At 43.6% G+C, this 21,972-nt stretch overlaps 1 protein-coding gene across 1 annotated transcript in view; it reads left to right on the top strand.

Annotated features, from left to right (window-relative positions):
* The window catches only part of HTR4 (5-hydroxytryptamine receptor 4), a 240,502-nt gene extending 220,563 nt beyond the window's left edge, over positions 1-19,939 (top strand). Inside the window, exon 6 of the mRNA XM_088475792.1 lies at positions 18,946-19,939. Coding sequence (XP_088331918.1) covers positions 18,946-19,033 — 88 coding nt within the window. The 3' untranslated portion in view covers positions 19,034-19,939. The remainder of the gene's footprint in view (positions 1-18,945) is intronic.
* The last annotated feature ends 2,033 nt before the right edge of the window (positions 19,940-21,972 follow it).

The following is a 21,972-nucleotide window of genomic DNA, read 5'->3' as shown; positions in this document are numbered from 1 at the left end:
AAATATGTTTATTGCTTCCTGTCAAGTGCTTTTACAAATAGGAGAATGAGAGAACTCCCCACAACAATGCACCTAACATCAACATCCTGGGACGGTGAGAAGGAAGATTGAACATTTTCTGATAATACATTCCTATGCTAGTGAGCTGGAACAGAGGGTAAATGATATGCAGAATAAAGGCTGTCTTTTTCAGTGTTTGTCAGCGGCTTTACAGAAAGGAAGTTTGCATACTTTAATAGTAAATCATGGAATGGCAAAAGTGATCTAGCAATCAGGGGGGTTCATGTCTGTATATATTAGAGATGAGCAGTTCGGTTTCGCTGAAAACCGAACACACCCAAACTTTGGGGATCCAATCTAAGTGGGTTCCCGGCTTTGATCACTTTTGGGGTTCCGAGTAGAACCAAGTCCCTGTTCTGGTGTTCCCGCAAGTCGGATCTAAAAACCAGATGTTGCATATTTTTGATTGCATGTAAGAGTCCCTCCCTCGTGATTTCAAAGTTGGTCAAAACTGAAAGGAAATGATTGGAAATGAATGTTTTAATAACTTTATTTATAGGAACAAAAACAGGTCCAAATTACATGATATTAGCTGTTATTTTTTTTTTTTTAAGAACACCAAAAGCAAAACAGAAACAAAACACTTGAAGGTGGTTTTGGAAAAAAAATAAACACCTTTAAAACAAAAGCAAAACACAGGGGTCTGCGCCAATCTGTAAATATGTTAGAGATTTGCGCAGGCCACCGTTTTTTGGTATTGGTAAAAAATTTAAATAAAACACTGTTGTGTGCACTGTGTTAAAAAAAAGCCATTAGAGTGTCATTAATAGGAGTACTGTGAGGCATTGTGTTGTGTGTTCAGGCACCATGTTAAAAAATAATGTCATTAGAGTCCATTACTAGGAGCGCTGTGAGGCAGTTTGTTGTGTTTTCAGGGCCTTCAAGCATAATTAAAAAATGTTAATGTAAGATGTGTGTTAAAAAATATAACATCATTATTAGGGTGCCACCCGTCATACTAGGGGAGCTAAGAGGCAGTTTGTTCTGTAATTCAGGCAGGTGAAAACAATATTGTAAGCTGTGATTTGGTCAAAATTGACTGGAAATTACTGGAAAATAATGTTATTTAGGTTAATAATACCGTAGGAACAAAAATAGGCCCGCATTACATGATTTATTTTTATTTTAAATCCATATCCAAAACCAAACCACGCTGTTGACCTGTAGAACTGACAAAGGCCCTCATTCAGAGCCGTACGCTCTGAGCAGAGTGCACGCTCTGAATGAGGGCCGGGCTCCATTTTCATGGAGCGTCCTCCTGGACGCTCGTATAGCTGTGGGTCACCACCCACAGGCTATACGAGCGTGCTTTGTGATGGCCGCGATGGTCGAGACCATCGCGACCATCGAAATTGCGAGCCGGAGCCTGCGGTTGAGGTTTTCAACCGCAAGCTCCGGAGTGATTTTGGCTCTATCAGAGCCAAAATCACTCCCACTGACATCACTAGTGATGTCAGTGGGCCGGCTTCTGACGGGAGGCGTTCCCGTGGGAACGCCCCCGTCAGGGAGGCACGCCCCCGGCACGCCCACCAAAGGGGGCGTGCTGTCAATCAACATTGACAGCACGCCCCCTTTGATCGGACACAACGAGCGAAGGACTTTCCTTCGCTCGTCGCGTCTGGCGCATGCGCACGACGGAGCTCCCTCCGTCGTGCGCATGCTCAGTGCATAACATCGACCCACTTGCGAGCGGACAGCCGCTCGCGAGTGGGTCTGAATCAGGCCCAAAGTTCTCTTCTTAAGCAATACTAGTTTAAGTATTTCTTGAATTGGCTCTAAATTTCCTAAAGCTTTTGCAATGGAACTTAAAGTAAAGCATTAGTCATCTTGTGTGTGTGTAAAAACTGTATGAATAAATGTAGTTAACATAACATCATATTTTAGTGATGTATAAGAATAATTATAAAAGCACAGTCAAATTAATTAACATGTCACTTAAAATAACATTTCATGTTCAGAAATGAAACATCTACATGCACTTTATTTAAATATTTATTAGAATGATAAAGACCAGAATTCATATGCATGACGTATTATTAATATCCCAAGCATTCAGTTTACTACATTGCTAACACAAATGGGAGTGGTCTATGCATGTTGCATTGATAAGTTCCACTGCACACATACTATACAAAAATTACCCTACTGCAAATTAATACAAAGATGACAATGGGATCAAGGCTGTAACTAAGGATGTGCGAGTGGTGCTGCTGACCAGGAAGCAGGGCCTTAGAGGCGGCACCATCGCTGCCCAATTGGCACCTTTTGTTGTATTTCAGGGTGTCAAAAATGCCTAGTTAGATCTGGGCATCTCCACAGAGCCACCCATCATGTGCCTGGACAAACAGCTTTTATTCTTGGGTGGGCTGTCCGCCCCCTCATTGTGACATAACAGTGTCACATGTGCAGAGGCTGGGCTGGCCCAAGGTGCATTATCACCCTGAGATTAATCCTTGTACATTTTTTGGTTTATTTAATCTCCAGTAGATCATTCAGAGCAGTAGAAATGTGATTGAAGGAATCACTATGATGCTGCTATCAGAAGACACAATGGAATAATGTTTACAGGAAGAGAAGTGGGAGCGATTGCTTCCAGCTTTGTATACAAGTGATACTGTGGTATTCACTTCCTTAGTATAAATGTTTGTGAAACAAATGGTAAAGCAGTTTATGGAAGTTTCGCAAAACCGTTCAGTTTGCTTCAAAATATATTTCATTTGTTTGCTGTAGGAAGTATATCTAAAGCTGGACTCTTTATGGCAGACCTAATATATTTTGGTGTAGTAATATTTATTCTATAACAATTAGGGGTGTGCACCGGCCACTTTTCGTGTTTTGTGTTTTGGTTTTGGATATGGATCTTTCTTCGTGTTTTGGATCTGGATTGGTTTTGCCAAAACCACCCTTCCGTGTTTTGGGTTCTGGGTTTTGTGTTTTGGATCTGTATTTTTTTTTTTTTTAAAAAGCATAAAAACAGCTAAAATCACAAAATTTGTGGGTTTTTCTGCTCCTATGCTATTATTAACCTCAATAACATTAATTTCCACTAATTTCCAGTCTATTCTGAACACCTCACACCTCACAATATTGTTTTTAGTTCAAAAGGTTGCACCGCGGTAGCTGAATGACTATGCTAAGCGACACGAGTGGGCGGCACAAACACGTAGCCCATCTAGGAGTGACACTGCAGTGGCAGACAGGATGGCAGTTTGAAAAACTAGGCCCCAAACAGTACATAATGCAAAGAAAAAAAGAGGTGCAAGATGGAATTGTCCTTGGGCCCTCCCACTCACCCTTATGTTGTATAAACAGGACATGCACACTTTAACAAACCAATCATTTCAGCGCCAGCGTCTGCCACACGACTGTGGCTGAAATGTCCCCACAAAACAAGCTGGCAATTAATCTGTCCTTGCACAAACTGGCTCTACGGCGGCAAGATGTCATCCTCATCCTCCTTATCCACTGATTCCTCACCCTCTTCAGTGTTGTGTACAGCCTCATCCTCACAGAGTATTAATTTGTCCCCGCTGGAATCCACCACCACAGGTCCCTCTGTACTTTCTGGAGGCTGGTCTTCCTGGAAGAGTTGATAATTCATTTTTATGAACATCATCTTCTCCACATTTTGTGGAAGCAACCTCCTACGCCTTTCACTGACAAGGTTCCCGGCTGCATCAAACACTCTTTCGGAGTACACACTGGAGGGGGGGTAACTCAGGTAAAATAGAGCCAGTTTGTACAGGGGCCGCCAAATTGTCTCTTTTTCCTGCCAGTACAGGTACGGACTGTCTGACATGCCTACTTGGATGCTGTCACCGATGTAATCCTCCACCATTCTGTCAATGGTGAAAGTATCATATGCCGTGACAGTAGACATGTCAGAAATTGTTGCCAGGTCCTTCAGTCCAGACCAGATGTCCAAACTTGGTCCTACCTGCCCTGCATCACCACCAGTGGGTTGCTTAGGAAACCTAAGTTGATTCCTGGCAGCCCCAGTTGTGGGAGAAAATGAAGAAGGAGCTGTTGACGTGTCACATTCCGCTTCAGCTGACAGTGTTTTCACCAGCAGGTCCTTGCACCTCTGCAAGCTTGTGTCGGCCGGAAAGAGAGACACCACATAGGCTTTAAACCTAGGATTGAGCACAGTGGCCAAAATGTAGTGGTCTGATTTCAACAGATTGACCACCCTGGAATCCTGGCAAAGCGAATGAAGGGCTTCTTCCACAAGTCCCACATGCCGAGCGGAGTATCTTAGCTCCTCCTTCATGTTCTCCAGCTGCTTCTGCAAAAGCCTGATGAGGGGAATGACCTGACTCAAGCTAGCAGTGTCTGAACTGACTTCACATGTTGTAAGTTCGAAGGGCTGGAGAACCTTGCACAACACGGAAATCATTCTCCACTGCATTTGAGTCAGGTGCATACCCCCTCCTTTGCCTATGTCATAGGTGGATGTATAGGCTTGAATGGCCCTTTGCTGCTCCTCCATCCTCTGAAGCATATAGAGGGTTGAGTTCCACCGCATCACAACCTCTTGCTTCAGGTGATGGCTGGGCAGGTTCAAGTGTGTTTGCTGGCGCTCAAGTCTTCAGCACACAGTCGCTGAATGGCAAAAGTGGCCAGAAAATTTTTGGGCCACCCAAACCGTCTCCTGCACGCCCCTGTCATTTTTTCAGAAAATTCTGCACCACCAAATTTATTGTGTGAGCAAAACATGAGACGTGCTGGAATTTGCCCAGATGTAATGCCCGCACAATATTGGTAGCGTTATCAGATATCACAAATCCCCAGGAGAGTCTAAGTGGGGTAAACCACTGGGCGATGATTTCCCTCAGTTTCTCTAAGAGGTTGTCGGCAGTGTGCCTCTTACTGAAACTGGTGATACACAGCGTAGCCTGCCTTGAAACGAGCTGGCGTTCTGAGATGCTGCTACTGGTGACGCTGCTGTTATTGCTGTGTAAGGTGATACGTCTACCCAGTGGGCTGTCACAGTCATATAGTCCTTAGTCTGCCCTGTTCCACTTGTCCACATGCCCGTGGTTAAGTGGACATTTTGTGCAACCACATTTTTAAGGACACTGAGGACACTTTTCCTGACGTTTCTGTACAGTCTCGGTATCACCTGCCTAGTGAAGTGGAATCTAGATGGGATTTGGAACAGGGGACACACTACCTCCATCAATTGTCTAAATCCCACTGCACTAATGGCAGATACCGGATGCACGTCGAACACCAACATAGCAGTCAAGGCCTCAGTTATACGTTTTGCTTCAGGATGACTGCTGTCGTTCTTCATCCTCCTCGCTAAGGACTGTTGGAGGGTCAATTGTAAAGTAAAAGTAGTGGTGTTCATACTTCCTCTCTGGGATGATGAACGACTCCCAGCAGCAACAGCAGCAGCGGCAGCAGTAGGTGTAGCAATGCAGGATCCTCCAGAGGAATCCCGGATAGGAGAATCAGTCATGCCAGTGACATGGCCTGCAGGACTACTTCCGATCCTGACTAAAGAGGAAATTGACGATGAGGGAGTTGACAGTGTGGTTTGCAGGTACTTGGATACAACAGGACAAAGGGATTTAGGTGTCCCTGGACTGCTTACGGTCTTAGCCAAAGTTTCTTAACTTGACAGTAACTTTTTATGAACACGCTGCAGGTGACGTGTAAGGAAGGATGTTCCTAGGTGGTTAACGTCCCTACCCCTACATATTTCACCTTTACATATGGTACATATGGCAAGACAGTTGTTGTCCAGATTTGGATAGAAATATTGCCAGACCAAAGAGGTGGAATGTTTGGTCTTCTGCCCAGGCATGACCGTGATGGGCTTTTTCATCCAACGGACAACAACTGTCTACCCCGTAGCCTAATTTAAACAAACCACATCACCATCAGAATCCTCCTCAGCGCCAGCTACACCAGTATCCTCATCCTGTTGTACTTCGACAGTGACATCTTCAATTTGCATATCAGCAAGTGGACTGTGGGTGCTCCTTCCAGCACTTGCAGAGGGCATGCAAATGGAGGAAAGAGCCACCTCTTCCCGTCCAGTGCTGGGAAGGTCAGGCATCACAATCGCCACCACACTTGGACTCTCCATGGGGATTTGTGATATCTTTAGAAAGCACAGTTCATTGCTGTGCTTTTGCCAGCTTAACTCGTTTGATTTTTGTAGCGGGAGGAGGGCTTCCATCGTCATGTGAAGCTGTCCCACTAGTCATGACCATAGGGATACACCTTAGCCGGTCCTTGCCACTCCATGTCGTAAGTGGCATATTGGCAAGTTTACGTTTCTTCTCAGATGATTTAAATGTTTTTTTTTAAGGTAATTTTCCTGAACTTTGTCATTTGGGATTTTATATGCCCTCTACTATGACATTGGTCATCGACCTTGGCAGACGACGTTGATGGCATTTTATCATCTATGTCATGACTAGTGGCAGCAGCTTCAGCACTAGGAGGAAGTAGTTCTTGATCTTTCCCTACTTTAATTTTAGGGGACAAAGTTTGGTGCTCCATTTATGTTATATTGATTGATAAATACGTGCGGCTAAGGGGCACACAAACACAGAAAAGAAGAATTGAATATTTTTTTTGGAGTGCACTTTGGGGGTTACACCACCCTTTAACAGACTTATGGGACACAGGCGCACGCTTGGCGCTGCTCCTTTGTTGATGCACGTGCAACCACAGTGCACACAATTCACAAACACAGAAAGTAATTATTTATTTTTGTTGGAGTGCACTTTGGGGGCTTACACCACCCTTTAAGAGATGAGCCAACCGTCCCTTTACTTATGGGACACAGGCACACGCTTGGAGCTGCTCCTTTGTTGATGCACGTGCAGCCACAATGCACACAATTCACAAACACAGAAAATTATTTTTTATTTTGTTTGGAGTGCACTTTCGGGGTTACAGCACCCTTTAATGGTCAAGCAGCCGGCCCTTTACTTATGACACAGGCGCACGCTTGGCGCTACTTTGTTGATGCATGTGCGGCTACAGCACACACAATTCACAAACACAGAAAAAAATATTTTTTTATTTGTTTGGAGTGCACTTTGGGGGTAACAGCACCCTTTAATGGACAAGCCAGCTGGCCCTTGATTTATGACACAGGCGCACACTTGGTGCTACTTTGTTGATGCACGTGCGGCTACTGCGCACACAATTCGCAAACACAAAAAAAACATTTAATTTTTTTTTTTGGAGTGCACTTTGGGTGAGCACCGCTGATGGACTGATCACCCCCTGGACAACACTACAGCACCCCTTTAGGACTACAGCCTTTATGGGACACTGCACAACACATTCCAGCCAGCCCCTATAGACTTTGGAGTGGACACAGCCCCTATGGACAACTAACTGCACAACACAGCCCAGCCAGCCCCTATGACAGCAGCACAACACAGCCCAGCCAGCCCCTATGGACAACAGCAGCACAACACAGCCCAGTCAGCCCCTATGGACTTAGTGGACACAGCCCCTATGGACAACAGCAGCACAACACAGCCCAGCCAGCCCTAGCTCTCACCCTCCCTCTTCACTGTCCACAGCCGGAGTGAGAAATGGCGCCGAGTCCAAAACCTGTGAGATCTGGAAGGTGGGACGATGACGTTTTGCCTCGATTTCAGTTCCGAGTCAGGCAGGAAAAGCCGAGCCGGACTCAGTTCCTGGCTCGGATCAGGGGGGCGTGGTTTTCAGAAATCCGAACCCGCTCATGCCTAGTATTTACCAATACTTACCCATCCAGCGAGGTCCAGCGAAGTCCTCCTTGTCGTCGAGGTCCTCCTCTGGGCTGCTGGCAGCCTAATGCTGCAAGCGATGGGTGTCTTGTGTTATACGCATGCGTAACATTCCTTCTGCAGATGTGCATGACATGAGGACTCCGCAGTGCCTGGAAGGCTTCGCTGAAGCCAAAAAGGCAGCACCTGTTCCCTATTGCTATCAATGGGGACTGCATCGCTCTCTCACCATTTAAAGATGGCGAGAACGATGCTGGGACAAATAGCGGTAATCTTAGATTATCGCGGTATGTTAAATCCAGAAACTCATAACCCCATTAGCGAGGGCTAAAGGGAATATGCTTTGTTGATAAATTGGACCCAAAGAGTCATACCCGGGGGCAGTCCCCCCCCCGGAGTGATAACAATAGGAGTTCAGGCCGTTAGGCCACGACCCTATCCGCGAGGCCACGACCCCTGCCTGTGAGGCAATGCCCCCTTTTGATGGCGCATGGCTTTGCCGAGCAAACTGCAGCCCTCCCCGCAGTTCAGCTTCCAAGTTCCAACACAGATACAGTGTGTTATAAAGTGTGGGTTGGATACACCAATACTGGACTTACTGTGACAGCAGTGTCGGCAGTGCGGGGTGCTGACGGTGTCTTCAATGTGAGAGTGCCAGTGGTGTCCTCAATGCGGAAGTGCAGTCGGTGTTGGCAGTGTGGCAGTGTTGGCAGAGTGGGAGTTCTGGAAGTGTCCTGAGTGCATAGTTCCGGCAGTGTCAGCATAGCGGGGGTGCCAGCTGTGTCCTCAGTGCAGGAGTGCTGACAGTGTCGGCTGTTTGGGGATGCCCTCTGTGTGGGAGTAGCAGCAGTGCGGGGTCGCTGACGGCAGTAGTGCGGGGGTGCTGGCAGTGTCCTTAGAGCAGGGTGTTGGTGATGTCGGCAAAGCAGGGGTGCCAGTGGTGTCCTCAGTGCATGTGTGCTGACAGTGTCGGCACTGCAGGGTGGCGGTGGTGTCCTCAGTGTGGGAGTGCCGGCAGTGTCAGCAGTGTGGGGTTGCTGACGGTGTCCTCAGTACGTGGGGAGTGCGGAGGTGCTGGCAGTGTTCTCAGTGCATGGTGTCGGCAAAGCAGGGGTGCCAGCAGTGTCCTCAGTGCACATGTGGTGACAGTGTCAGCAGTGCAGGGCTGCTGGTGGTGTCCTCAGTGTGGGAGTGCCGGCAGTGTCAGCAGTGTGGGATTGCTGACGGTGTCCTCAGTACGTGGGGCAGCAATGCAGGGATGCTGGCAGTATCCTCAGTGCAGGGTGCCAGCGGTGTTGGCAGAGCGGGGGTGCCAGCGATTTCCTCAGTGTGGGGGTCCTGATGGTGTTGACAGTGTGTGGGTGCTGATGGAGCCCTCAATGCAGGGTGCCAGCAGTGTCGGCAGCGGGGGTGTCGGCAGCGGGGGGATGCTGCCAGTGGGGATCGGCAGCAGGGGTGTCGGCGGTGGGGGTTTCTGGTGGTGTCAGGCAAGAGCAGCATCTTCCTAAAACCTAACTTCCTGTGGGCTTAACGCTGATTGGCTGAGAGCCGTGACAGACAAGCATCAACACTTATTAAAATATAATGGCATTCAGTTGGACCCCATGTTTAACTAGTTATTGCTCTATGCTGCAAAGATGCTTTTTTGAACATACTTTTAAAGCTTCATCAAAGTGATGACAAAGTACACGATTTTCTCTATCATTTTTACTAGTGTTGTTTTTTTTTAATTCCCATGTACTGTATACAAGCCCTAATGCTGACGAACATATCATTTCCATCTTCCTCTCCCAGTAAAATAACCTTTGTGAATATATGTCCTTGTTTGTTGCTTTCCTTGTCACAAGCTCATCCTACTGTGATAAACGTCCAGCATCAAACGCTTAACTGTGCAGAAGCGCCGACTTGTTGCATTTCAGATAACAAAGACAAATGGGTGAGACCATACAAGAAAGCATATTGAACGATAATCCTCTTTATAAAGCAACATTTTATAAACTGTTTACAACCCCATTATGTGCTATTATATTGTAGTGAAAAATATACACTACTGTATAAAGGTTTTGACCTACAGTACTAGGTAATGGTCATTTACTATAATAAAGTTACAGTTAATTAATGTAATTAAGTATCTGTGTTAGTAGACTTTCATGATACACATGATATTTACCTGTGTTTCCTTACTTAGATGTGCACAATTTAGTTTTTGTAATTTTGCTATATTATTCACATGTTATAGTGTAGTTAACTAGAAACTGAGCTTCTTTTTGATAATGTCTTATCTGATCATCCTTGTGCACTGTTTTGAAGTAGACAGGCACAGAATAAATTATAACTAGAGATGAGCCAATATGCATTGAAAAAAACATTGCTGAGGAGAGACGTTCCAGAGATATAGACGTATATAAAATAGACTGTGACTTTCAGGCTTTGATGAGATCCCAGTGAGTCTGGCCAATGTTTTAAAGTGGCAATCATTTAAGAGGCAAAACCAGGTACTTTTACCTTTTAAATGATTTCCACTTTAAGACACTGGGCAGTTTCGCCAGGATCTCGCCGATGCCTGCAAGCTGCAGGCTATTATATTTCCTCCATAATCTCGCTAAATGGCTTTTTCTCCACCACACTGTGGGCCTTATTCATATTCAGTCACATCCGGAACAGCAAAACGCGTCGCAAATCCATTAGAATCTTTGCAACTGATACATCCGCATGCGCAGTTGTTACTACATCCTCGTGTTTGCGATCCCTTTGTTATACTTGGTAGAGATGAGACTGGATTGTGACTAGAGGCATGGTTTCTGCATGCTTTCACAAATTGTAAAGGATAACAGTTCAAAATCACATTAGAGTTATTGGCTGGATAAAGTTGACAATAGGTACCCATGTGGTTTGATGCCTTTGCAATGCTTACTGGCTATTTTATAGTAGTTGTGACTGTATGCCAACACTTGGCCCACTAGTGGCATACAGTACACTCTCAAGTCATTTTTGATACAAAAAAATATTCAGATTGTGAAAATTAGCTCATGCACAGTCCAAGAAAATTGCAATTTGAGACAAAATCCCCCCCCTCCCCCAGCAAATAGCCTGTCTTTCTGACTTTGAATAAGGTGCTGCACTTGTAAATTTCCTGGAAATCTGTTGGAGTAAGGAATTGTGAGTAGAACACTTACAGCGCAAATTCCACTGGAGAAACAAGTTAAAATCTGCGCAAAATATCTTTCTCAAACTATTTAACTTCTGGGTGAAACCCACCTTTGGGTATCTTGCTTTAAAATAAACAACCTTTGTGCCAGCCTGTATGTATTAGTGATGAGCGGGATCGGTTCCCTGAGAACAGAACAGACCCAAACTTAACAGATACGAGTCGGCTCGGGTTTTCCCGCCTGACTCGGATCTCAAAACGAAGCAAAACGTCATCATCCCGCTATCGGATTCTCACAGGTTTTGGATTCTATAAAGGTCCCGTGATCGCCGCCATATTTCATTCCGGCTGTGGAGAGTGAAGAGGGATGGAGCTGGGAGCAGTGCTGCGCTGCTGTTGTTCATAATAGGTTGTTCTGTCCATCGGGGCTGGCTAGCTGTTGTCCATAGGGGCTGGCTGGCTGTTTGAGGTTGTCCTGTCCATAGAGGCTGGCTGGCTGTTTGAGGTTGTCCTGTCCATAGAGGCTGGCTGGCTGTTGTCCATAGGGGCTGGCTGGCTGTTTGAGGTTGTCCTGTCCATAGGGGCTGGCTGGCTGTTTGAGGTTGTCCTGTCCATAGAGGCTGGCTGGCTGTTGTCCATAGGGGCTGGCTGGCTGTTTGAGGTTGTCCTGTCCATAGGGGCTGGCTGGCTGTCCTGCTGTGTTGTTCAGGGGGTGCTCTGTCCATCAGGGGTGTTCTTCTTCGCCCACAGTGTAAAAATAATTTTAAAAAAATTGTGTGTGTGTGTGTGTTAGCCACACCACCAGTGAAAAAATAAAAACAATTTTTTGGTGTGTGCCTGTTAGCCACACCACCAGTGTGAAAACAAAAACAATTTTTTTGTGTGTGCGTGTTAGCCACACCACCAGTGAAAAAATAAAAACAGGTGAAATTAGAGGATATGGTTTAAAAAATGGAATAAGGTAGCTAAAACTGCATTCTCAGATTATAGTGTCCCTACTCCCAGTCCCTACCTATGGCCGCTCTACCTGAATTTCAGCGAGGCAGAGGGGCAACTCCACACAACCGTATTCCAGAGTGCAGCTGCTCCTCCTGTAGCCCAGGTCAGAAGATGTGTAGGGGATTTGGTGATGATATGGACTAAAATGGAGCTCACTAAAGTGGACAATGAATCCCTAATTTAATAGGGAACGCAGCTGTAATTTATACACAACACAGGATAGGATGACGATATAGACTTGGGTGATGGTATAATCTGGGGTGATGTATACATCATCCTCTTCACACAATATTAATATGTCCCCGCTGGAATCCACCATTACAGGTGCCTCTGTTATTTTTGCACGTAATTGACGGTAAAGGTCTTTCTCCTAGAATTTGTAGTTCATTTTGATGGGCATCATCTTTTCCACATTTTGGGGAAGTGTTCTCAGGCCAATCACTGACAAGGTTCCCGGCTGTGCTGAAAACTCTTTCTGAGTACACATTGGAAGGTGGGCAGCTCAAGTAAAGCAAAAGCAGTTTTGTGTAAGGGCCTCCAAATTGCCTCTTTTTCCTGTCAGTAGTTATTTACATCTCTTCAGATCTGTATCCGTTGGGAAAAAAAAACAATGTCTTCCCAGCAGCAGGCATGGTGCTCAAGACACAACGTAAGACTTAAATCTTAATTCTTAAATGTTGCATTTGCTACTCTGTTCCACTTGCCTGCAATATCTGCTCCAGTTAAGTGGACAGTGGGTACAATGGCAGTTTGAACTGAAGGCCACTAACTAACTATGTTTTTTTAAATGTCCCTGTACAGGTTGGGAAATGCTTTTTCGGAATGTTTGCAAAGGATTACTAAACAGTCAATTGTTTTTGGAAAGCACTCTTCCTGGTCCCCTTCTGGGATGAAAATCCACTCCTAGCCACAGAGGCAGGCACAGGATTCTAAAGAAAGATACAATGTAAGGCCTTAAATCATGGGTAGCCAACCTCGGTCCTCGAGAGCTACTAACAGTTCACGTTTTCCAGACCACCTAGCAAGTGCACAGGTGTATTCATTACTCAGTACCACATTTGAAAAGATCCACAGGTGGAGTTAATTATTACAGTTGTGATACTGTGAGGAGACTTGGAAAACATGCAGTGTTGGTAGCTCTCGAGACCAGGGTTGGCTACCCCTGCCTTAAATCATAGATCTTACGCCTGTCCACATATCTGTGCTGGTTAAGTGGCACTTTGAGGCCAATAACTAACTATGTTTTTTTTAATGTCCCTGTACAGGTTGGGAAATGCTTTTTCATATGGAAAGCACTACTAGAAGTCTTCCTGGTCCCCTTCTGTTTTTTTAATGTCCCTGTACAGGTTGGGAAATGCTTTTTCATATGGAAAGCACTACTAGAAGTCTTCCTGGTCCCCTTCTGGGATGAGACAATACTCTCCCAGCAGTAGCAGCAGCAGGCATGGCGCTAAAGGATTCTCTGGGGCAAGGACTGATGTGAATATGTCAAATATTTTTTTGTAAATGCCTCCTCCCCTCCCCTTCTCCCTCATAAAGTTTCTTCAGAATCAAAAAATTTTATTAAATTTACTACCAATCAATCCTTCCTGTCCCTGGCATGCCTTCAACTACATACTCCAACTCTCTCAGGCCTCTCTTGAATAATAAAAACATTTGTTTCCTGATGTGCCATTTTGGAAGTTGAACTGCCACGTGTTTGTGCCGCCCGCTGCTGCCGCTTAGCTTAGTCAGCCAACTAGCTTGGTGCAAATTTTGGGCCTAAACTGGATGAAAACAATATAGTGAGCTGTGAGGTGGTCAAAATTGACTGGAAACGAATGGAAATTAATGTTATTGAGGTTAATAATGCTGTAGGAACAAAAACAGGCCATTTTTATATGATTTTAGCTTTTTTTATGATTTTGTAAGAAAAAATCTAAAACCAAAACCGAAAAACAAAACATGGAGGTGAGGTTGTCTCAAAACCAATCCAGATCCAAAACCAAAACACGGGGTCGGCGCACATCTCTAGTATGTATGTTTGAGAAGTGCCATATATTTTATTAAAAAGTCATATGTTTGTACCATTATTTCTGTCACTAACTTTAGCCAGACAGATTGCTGCAGCCTTTTGTCAGACTTGTCAGATTTGTCAGATGAACGATTGAACGATTGAACGATTTGAACGATTTGACCAAAGTTTTGAACGATTTTTGATTGCATTAAAATGAATGGAATCGTCCAAGTCTGACTGCAAACACATCAGATATCAGATATCGTTATCTGACAAACGGGAACGCGCATTGTAGATCGTCCATCGTTCAGGCATGTCAGATATGTCAGATTTTCCTTCAGATATGAACGACTGAACGATTTTTAAATCGTTATCGTTCATATCTGAAGGAAAAATCTGACCGTGTGTATGCTCCATTTGGCCAATATTGGTGAAAATATTGACAGTTGTTGTAAGGTGGTCATTAGAAAATGTCTGTAAATGACTGCAAATGCATGCTAATAATATAAATACTAATGTAGGACCAAACCAGCTCCAAATTACATGATTTGAATTGTTTTTAGGACCATCATTAATAAAATCAGATCCAAAATCAAAATATGGGGTTCTGTGCTGATCTCTGTTTTTTTGTTGTCGGGATAGCCTATCTTAGAAGCACTGTGATGGCTGAATCTCCTTGATAAATGGGGCACAAAAACAATTATCATAATTGTGATTTGCACAATAAAAAATTTAAATTGACAGGTCATTTTGCTAAATGTTATATATATATGCCCCAATGCTTTAAGCAGAAAAGTAACTGGCAGACTGGATACGTGGGTTTGACAGATAGGCAAATGTCATTCCGAATTTATATTCAAAATTGCCTATTTTTGTTATCTTCCCACAGGGGAGATTCAAGTGACAATGTCAGGGGGTGTGGTAAAGTGATTCACATCATCATCCCCCCAACATGAAGTGCAATGATGTAATTCACTGCATCATACAGTTGGGATGTGGCCATGGTTATATGATTCACTGCAGATAATGTCATCACCCCCCAAACTCCACGTATTTCACTATAGAAGTATGTGTGATGTGGGAGGGTTCTTCAGGGAAGCACAAGTCTTCTGGATGCATAGGGATAGTAGTATGCTTATAGTCCTTGAATAGAGCAGAGATGAGAGTGGCCAATTCATACGGCTGTGTGGTGTGGTTGTAAGGCCAAATTCTACCAAAGGTGAGAAACTTCACAGGGAATTGCAGAAAATATTTTGTGGATTCTAAAGATTTCACTAATAATTTCTAGTTTTCAGCATTTCTGATTCCTGGTTATTTAGAGGTTTCTGTGGATGTATTCAAAAATTCCAATCAACAGCTGCATCCAAACAATGCATGTATAATGAAATATAGGAACCAATTAACTTTGAAAACAATTAGATATTGACATAATAGGGTACATTTATCAGAAAAATGTGTGTGCAGGAGAAATTGATAAAAATGTCCAGCTTTTATAAAACTAATAGTTACAGGTTTTATAAATATCTGCCAGATGGCACCATGTGCTTGTTCTGACCCATCTCTCGTCTGCCAGACCATGGACTCTGCTGCTGCACAGCCAGATACTGGATTTGATGGCTGTTATCATATCCAGTAACACACTCTTAAGCTGGTTAATTATGTGCTGGTCAATCACCAGCCAGATAGTTGGGAGAACCCAACATGCAGATTGATGAATGGATGGAACTATCCATCAGAGTCCTGGGAACTGTTTTCTGGGTGTAACAGCCGAGAGATGGTATGGGACTGCAGAATGTTAAAACACATTGTTATCTCCACCAGAAATAAAACCAGGAAGGGGTCTCTGTATAATAACGCCAACAGAAATCTGGGGTTTGTATAGTAAAGCTACCAAAATTGTGTGTCTGCATAATAAAGCCACCAGAGTTCTAGGGCAGCCTACATTTTAAAGCATGCAGTATTTTTAGGGGTCTGTACTGTAACAGCCATGGAGATATACTGGGCTTGCATGGCAAATCCGAGATAGATTGGCTTCTGCATTTTATAGTGGCCTTCAGGATATATCTGCCATTGAATAGAACTCACTAGTACTTAAGCAAATGTTTTGTGTAGTGGTCATGAAAAAGCTCAATATTATAGAGGTCACTAGAATGTTCTCTTTTGTACATTGTGTATTAATATTCTTTTTGTATTGTACAGAGATCATTCTTCTATCTGTATAGTATAGATGTCATTAAAATGCTCTCTGCATTGTATATCAGTCACTAGATTGCTCCCTATGTTGTACATAGGGCCTGATTCAGACCCAGTCGCTATCCGCGTATGCCTGCTGGATGCGTATGCAAATTTGTCAAAGTGACGCTACGGTAAGCGAACGCTCACCAAAGCATAAGCACGCCCACCATGTCTTAGTGAGCGGCCACTTTGTCTGAGCGTACGCAGAATCGCACAGGCAGAGCCGCCCACCAGCAACACGTCATCTCCAGCAAGTGTATTAAAACATTGGTACATCAAGCACCATCGGATGCTAACGCAGTGCTTGCGGTAGCTTTACCCTACCGCAAGCATTGCGAGGAAATCAGTGTAAAAAAAAGGCAAGTGACGTGTAGTATGACGCTGCCTGTTAATTATGCATGCCTCAAAAACGGCGTTCGAAAATCCAACCCCCCGTTTTTACTGGACTGCCCCTGTCACCACCCACAAACGGCCTCTCCTGTCACTCACTCTGCTGGGCTGGCTGTTCTGGGCAAGCGAACGGTCTATGATCGCATTGTGTAGTTTGCGCACGCGCACTGCGATACATATGCCTGCGCAGATTAGCAACCATCGGCAATAGCGAGCGCACTGCTGATAGCGACCGGGTCTGAATCAGGCCCATAGTTCACTAGAATTCTCACTGTATTGCATAGAGATCACTGCTGTGCATAGAAATATCATCAACTTCGTTATGCATCTCAGTGAGGGCCTGATCCAGCGCACTGCTAAACACAGATTCACGATTATCGGTAATCTGACCATGTGCAGGACCCATTCTGTGAGTGTACAGAATGGGTCCTGCTTCAGACGCACGCAAGCCCTTGAATGCCTTTGCCTGATTGACAGGCAGAGGCATTTAAGGGGCAGTGCGGGGGCGGCCAGCGTTCCCAGAAATAGGACGTGTCCGCCCCGTTTTCTGGGCGTGGCCAGCCCAGGGACTGCGTGATATACGCAATCTGCTGGGTTTGCAAGCAGGCCAGCCTGAGTAAGCTGAAGCTTATTCAGTTGGCCGACCGCGTGGCGCCGTCCACCATCACAACTATCGACCACCGTTGGACGCGATGGTGATCCCAGCCTGCGATCTCCGCCTGTGACCTCCGCCGCAGTGCTGGGATAGCAAATGCTGCAGGGGGTGTCATACATCTGCTGCATTTGCATTATTGCATGCAGCTTTGCAATTGTGATCCTTGCTGAATCAGGCCCTGAGTTCCTCTTTTACCTCTGCTTTTTAAATTTTGAATATATCAACTTTCACTCTTGAATATATCACTCGCTACAGTGCAGATTCTCATTCTTCATTCTTCTGCTAGTGGAGCATGCACTTTTCACACTGTGCTGTCTCTTTCACTATTATTTGCTGTATTTCAGAATGGTACTGGCCTGGATAGGAAAAGTTCTAATGCCTAAACCACTTTGGACTTGAATGTAAAGTCTTAGGGACCTATTTATAAAACTACAAATTGTGGTAATTCCTCCAAAATGACTGTTTTGAGGAGATTAATGCCATAAAGTATCTGTGCTATTTACCACAGCAGATATAGGAGATATTTGTTTCTGTCCCCCTCTTAATGATTGCTGTAGTAGTCCACATGCTTAGTCTATGATAGTGCCCCATTTACCAAGCTCCGAAATGCTTAGCGCTATGCGGCAATAAAGAAGGATAATTTTCGGGACTTTAGCACAAATGTCGTTAACTAGGGCTACATCACACTGAGGCATCGTGCAGGCTCATATATCCAAAGGAGTGTTACATTAAAAAAAAAATAATCCTTGTAATTTTTAATCACTTTCAATTTTGAAATATGTATGACAATTTTTGAGAAATAGAAGGCCTACATAACATACAGTATACAGCATTAATTTCAACCTGCTTTACAATAGGTAGGATGACCCTAGAAAAAGTTCTGTTACTTGATACCAGAGGATGTTTTTAATGATCATCAACATAAAGAATTGTGCTTCTTCTGGTGCAACAGTTCACACTCACACCCAGCACATCTGTTCCAGCCACTAATACCCCTTTCAGACATACGACCCGGGAAATTTCCTGCTCAGACCCGGGAATTTCTCCTGGGCAAAATCCCAGGTATTTGGCCTGGACCCCCCTTTCACACTACAGCATCTACCTGGGAAATTCCCAGGTAGATCCCTTTCAGACAAGAGCAGGTTTTCTAGTTTTTAATATTACCTGCCGCTCCACTGCCCTTCCTAGCCTATCCCCTCTCTGGCTGCCGCTGATGATGTCATCATCATGCAGCAGACAGCTGACCAATCAATACCACCATTTTATTTTATTATTATTAAATTATTTAAATCTCCCCTGGTGGTCCAGCGGGAGTGCGGGCGGCACGCTGTGGCAGAGACCCACCGGCGGGTGTCCCCGGCATCCGGCTGGATTCTCTGTACACAGCCACCAGCACGGGGGGTGGTGAGCAGCAGTGCTGAGCATCCTATACGAAACTCTGCGCTGCCAACTCAAAGCAGTGTTCCCGGGTAGGTACCTTTCAGACATATGCGGCTACCTGGGAATTTGGCAAAAAACCCGGGATTCTCGGTATGTCTGAAAGGGGTATAACTTGTGCTGCAGATTTGTCCATTGATTCTAAACAAAAATAAGCAATAAACTATTTTCAAATACAACATAATTTGATCAATAAAATGGATTAGACAATTTCATAACAGTATCATTATTTAATTTGTTGTGTTTAATAAAGTTTTCTTTTTTTATTGTTTTTATCCAGGTACACAGTTCTATATAATGGACACCACCAGGAGCATGAGAAGCTTCATATCCACAATGACCCAGAGTCACAGGAATCGTGTTTTTAGCAAACTCTCCACATCCAGTCTCCTAGATGTCCAAACTGAAGCCAAACGTAGGGTACAAACCTCCTGCCGGCAACTTGCCAGAGCTTAGTGGCTGCTTCAAAATGAATCATAAGGTTTTTTTTCGTAACAATCATGTTACATTGCTTCAGGTGGACTTCGGTGAATGCATAGAGCCCGTATTCTATGCCTGTGACCCATCTTCCAGCACTACTCTTATCCAGATACTTCTTTGGACAGACCCGGGTCAGACTATCTACGTTTGCAATCTGGATTTTGGATTTCAGTGCTTACTGGTTCATACCTGTAGTTTCATATTGCAGAGATCACAAAGCATTGCACAGCAGGTGTGCCTGAACATGTATAGGAATATCAACCAAAGACTGGATCAGCATGGCAGATTTGTTTTCTTTAGTTTAAGTGTGTATATGGGTATATGTGTGCACACATTTATTCTTCCCAGTGCCTAACTCTGATGGAAATAATATAACGGGCTGCAGGTCTTCGGGGATCATTAAGTATAATGATGTGGAATCAGAAAGCGGGACTTTTATATTAGCGTATTATTATATGATGTTTCTGCATGTACCTTTTTGTTCAAAGTAATATAATTCATGTTAAATTGGTCAGTAAGACAGCATTCCTGTCATTTACTCTTGAGATCGTTGGTGTTCATTTTCTATTTTTGACCAAACAGCTAAAATACGTCTATCCCTACTTGTGTAGGTCAGTTCAACTTCCACAAAATAAATGTTGCTGCTAAAAGTGGTGCACAGGAGATGCTAAGGCTCCACACTGGTATTTGGTCATGTGCAAATGATTCTGCTCATTTTATAGTACATTGCATTTACAAATATCCGCACCATTTCCTAAAGCACGGATTAGCCCTGTATGCTGACTAATCTAGGACATGGCAAAGATATAAGGCACCTTTCTATACATTTACACATGTGCAAATTGTACCAGCACAAAATATATGTGTAGTTAGCTATGTGCCTTACTGGAAATAAATATCTTTTTCAGCAATAAATTAGCCATAGTGATAACTCTGTTTAGCATTATTATGTATAAATATAGAAATAATATTTTCAGAAATATTACTCAAATATTTCATATAAACTGGTGTTTTGGCACCAAAATAAAAAAAACTATCTGTACCGTAAACGGTGCACAAGACATTATCACATATTCCCTGACTACTACAGTCGCAGTTGTGGCTCACAGCCTTTCATCATATACTTTTGTTTTCCAATTATCGCAAATGAGGATTACAATGTATTCAAAAACATGGGAATGAGATACAATAGGTTACAATTGCTATGCAGCACTTTTCAAAGCCGTTGCATGTTTGGCGGTCTCAGCTCCTGGATTTAGAGGGGCAATAACAATAATATTAAATACAAAATTAGGCAGGTATTGTATTTACAGTTATTGCCCTTTTAAATCCAGTAGTTGAAACCATCGAAGATGTGGCGACTTTGGAAAGCGCCACAAAGCATATTTAGCCCAATAAGTCAATGAGTCTTCCTGCTGTTCCAATGAAATAAGACAGCAGCTAGGTATATTTTGTGCTGGAACTATACACACAAGCTTGGTTGCACCCTCTTCTGCCTGCACTCCTATGCATGGTTCTGCATTTACAGTAAATCTAGACCCACATATGACATTATAATAGTATGCAGTGAATTATTACAGTAAGACTGGAGCTAAAAAAAAATTAGAGTAAACTCCATAACTAGGGGGTAAATTTACTAAAGTGCAGGTTTTTAGAAGTGGAGATGTCGCCCATAGCAACCAATCAGATTTTCCTTAACATTTATCTAGCACTTTCTAAAAAAATAATAGCTAGAATCTGATTGGTTGCTATAGGCAACATCTCCACTTCTAAAAACCCCGTACTTTAGTAAATATACGCCTAGGAGTCACTGTTCTTCCAACAGTAATTCAAATGCTAAGCACTTCAATCATTCATATTATACAATAAATCAGTGCCTCCAATTCAAATGAATAAAAATAAAATTTGAAGGCCAGATGTACTAAGATGTAGCAGCATTGTAGAGCGATGTGCTTATACGCTTTTGTTTCATGCAGATGCATGGGGTTTGTGGCTTATTATATTTAAAGTATTCTTATCTTGACATGTCTGTTGTGTTGGAACTCTGGTTTAAATCATACTATGGCAGGAAATCATAGTAAAAAGCAGCTTTTCTGGTCATTCATAGCCTGTCATTTGTTAGCTAAACAACTCATTAGTCTGTAGTAGATATTAGCATGTATAACTTTTTCTTACTGAATTTACCTCTATCATTTTCCACGCTTCCATCAATTACAAAGAAGACAGATACGGTCTTGTTATGAAGGAGCACGTTAGTGAGACACATAGAGCCATATTCAATTAGAGGCAAAGTTTTCGCCTGTCCGACTGTTCGCTTCATTCGCCTGTTTCAGAGGCGAATTTATTCCGTGCTCGTCCCCGCTTTTCGCCTAATTCAATTGCAAAACAGGCGAACACGGAAATAGGCGAATGCGGAACAGGTGAAAAGTACTGAAAGAATTGGGGAAATCAGTCTGTACCCCAGAAAAAGATGCTCTAACATAGGGAATCAATATAAATGTGTACTAATAGCCCTAATAAAACTATTTTGCGTACTTAAGTTGTGTAAATTGCTTGCTATTAGCGTTTCTGTAAAAGTGGTGAAGAATGGCATAAAGCTGTATTTTTTGGTGAAAATAAGTAGTCCTGTCAAATTTGGGGTGCTTGAAAATGGGTGCAAGCATGTTTTTATGTCTCTAAAGTGAACTTTTAAAAAATGTGAAAAATCCACCTGCTGCATGCACCTGCAATCCCAAAAACACCTGACCCATACTTGTGGACCCCCAAGAAGTCTTTTTCGCTACTTTTAATGTTTATCCCTCCACTTTTTAAATTTACACCCCAAAAA

This window comes from Taudactylus pleione, unplaced genomic scaffold (genome assembly GCF_031769625.1).
Source record: "Taudactylus pleione unplaced genomic scaffold, aTauple2 ptg000178l, whole genome shotgun sequence".
Lineage (NCBI taxonomy): Eukaryota > Metazoa > Chordata > Amphibia > Anura > Myobatrachidae > Taudactylus > Taudactylus pleione.
Note: the sequence above shows the minus strand (reverse complement) of the source record. Positions and strands in the feature narration are given on the sequence as shown.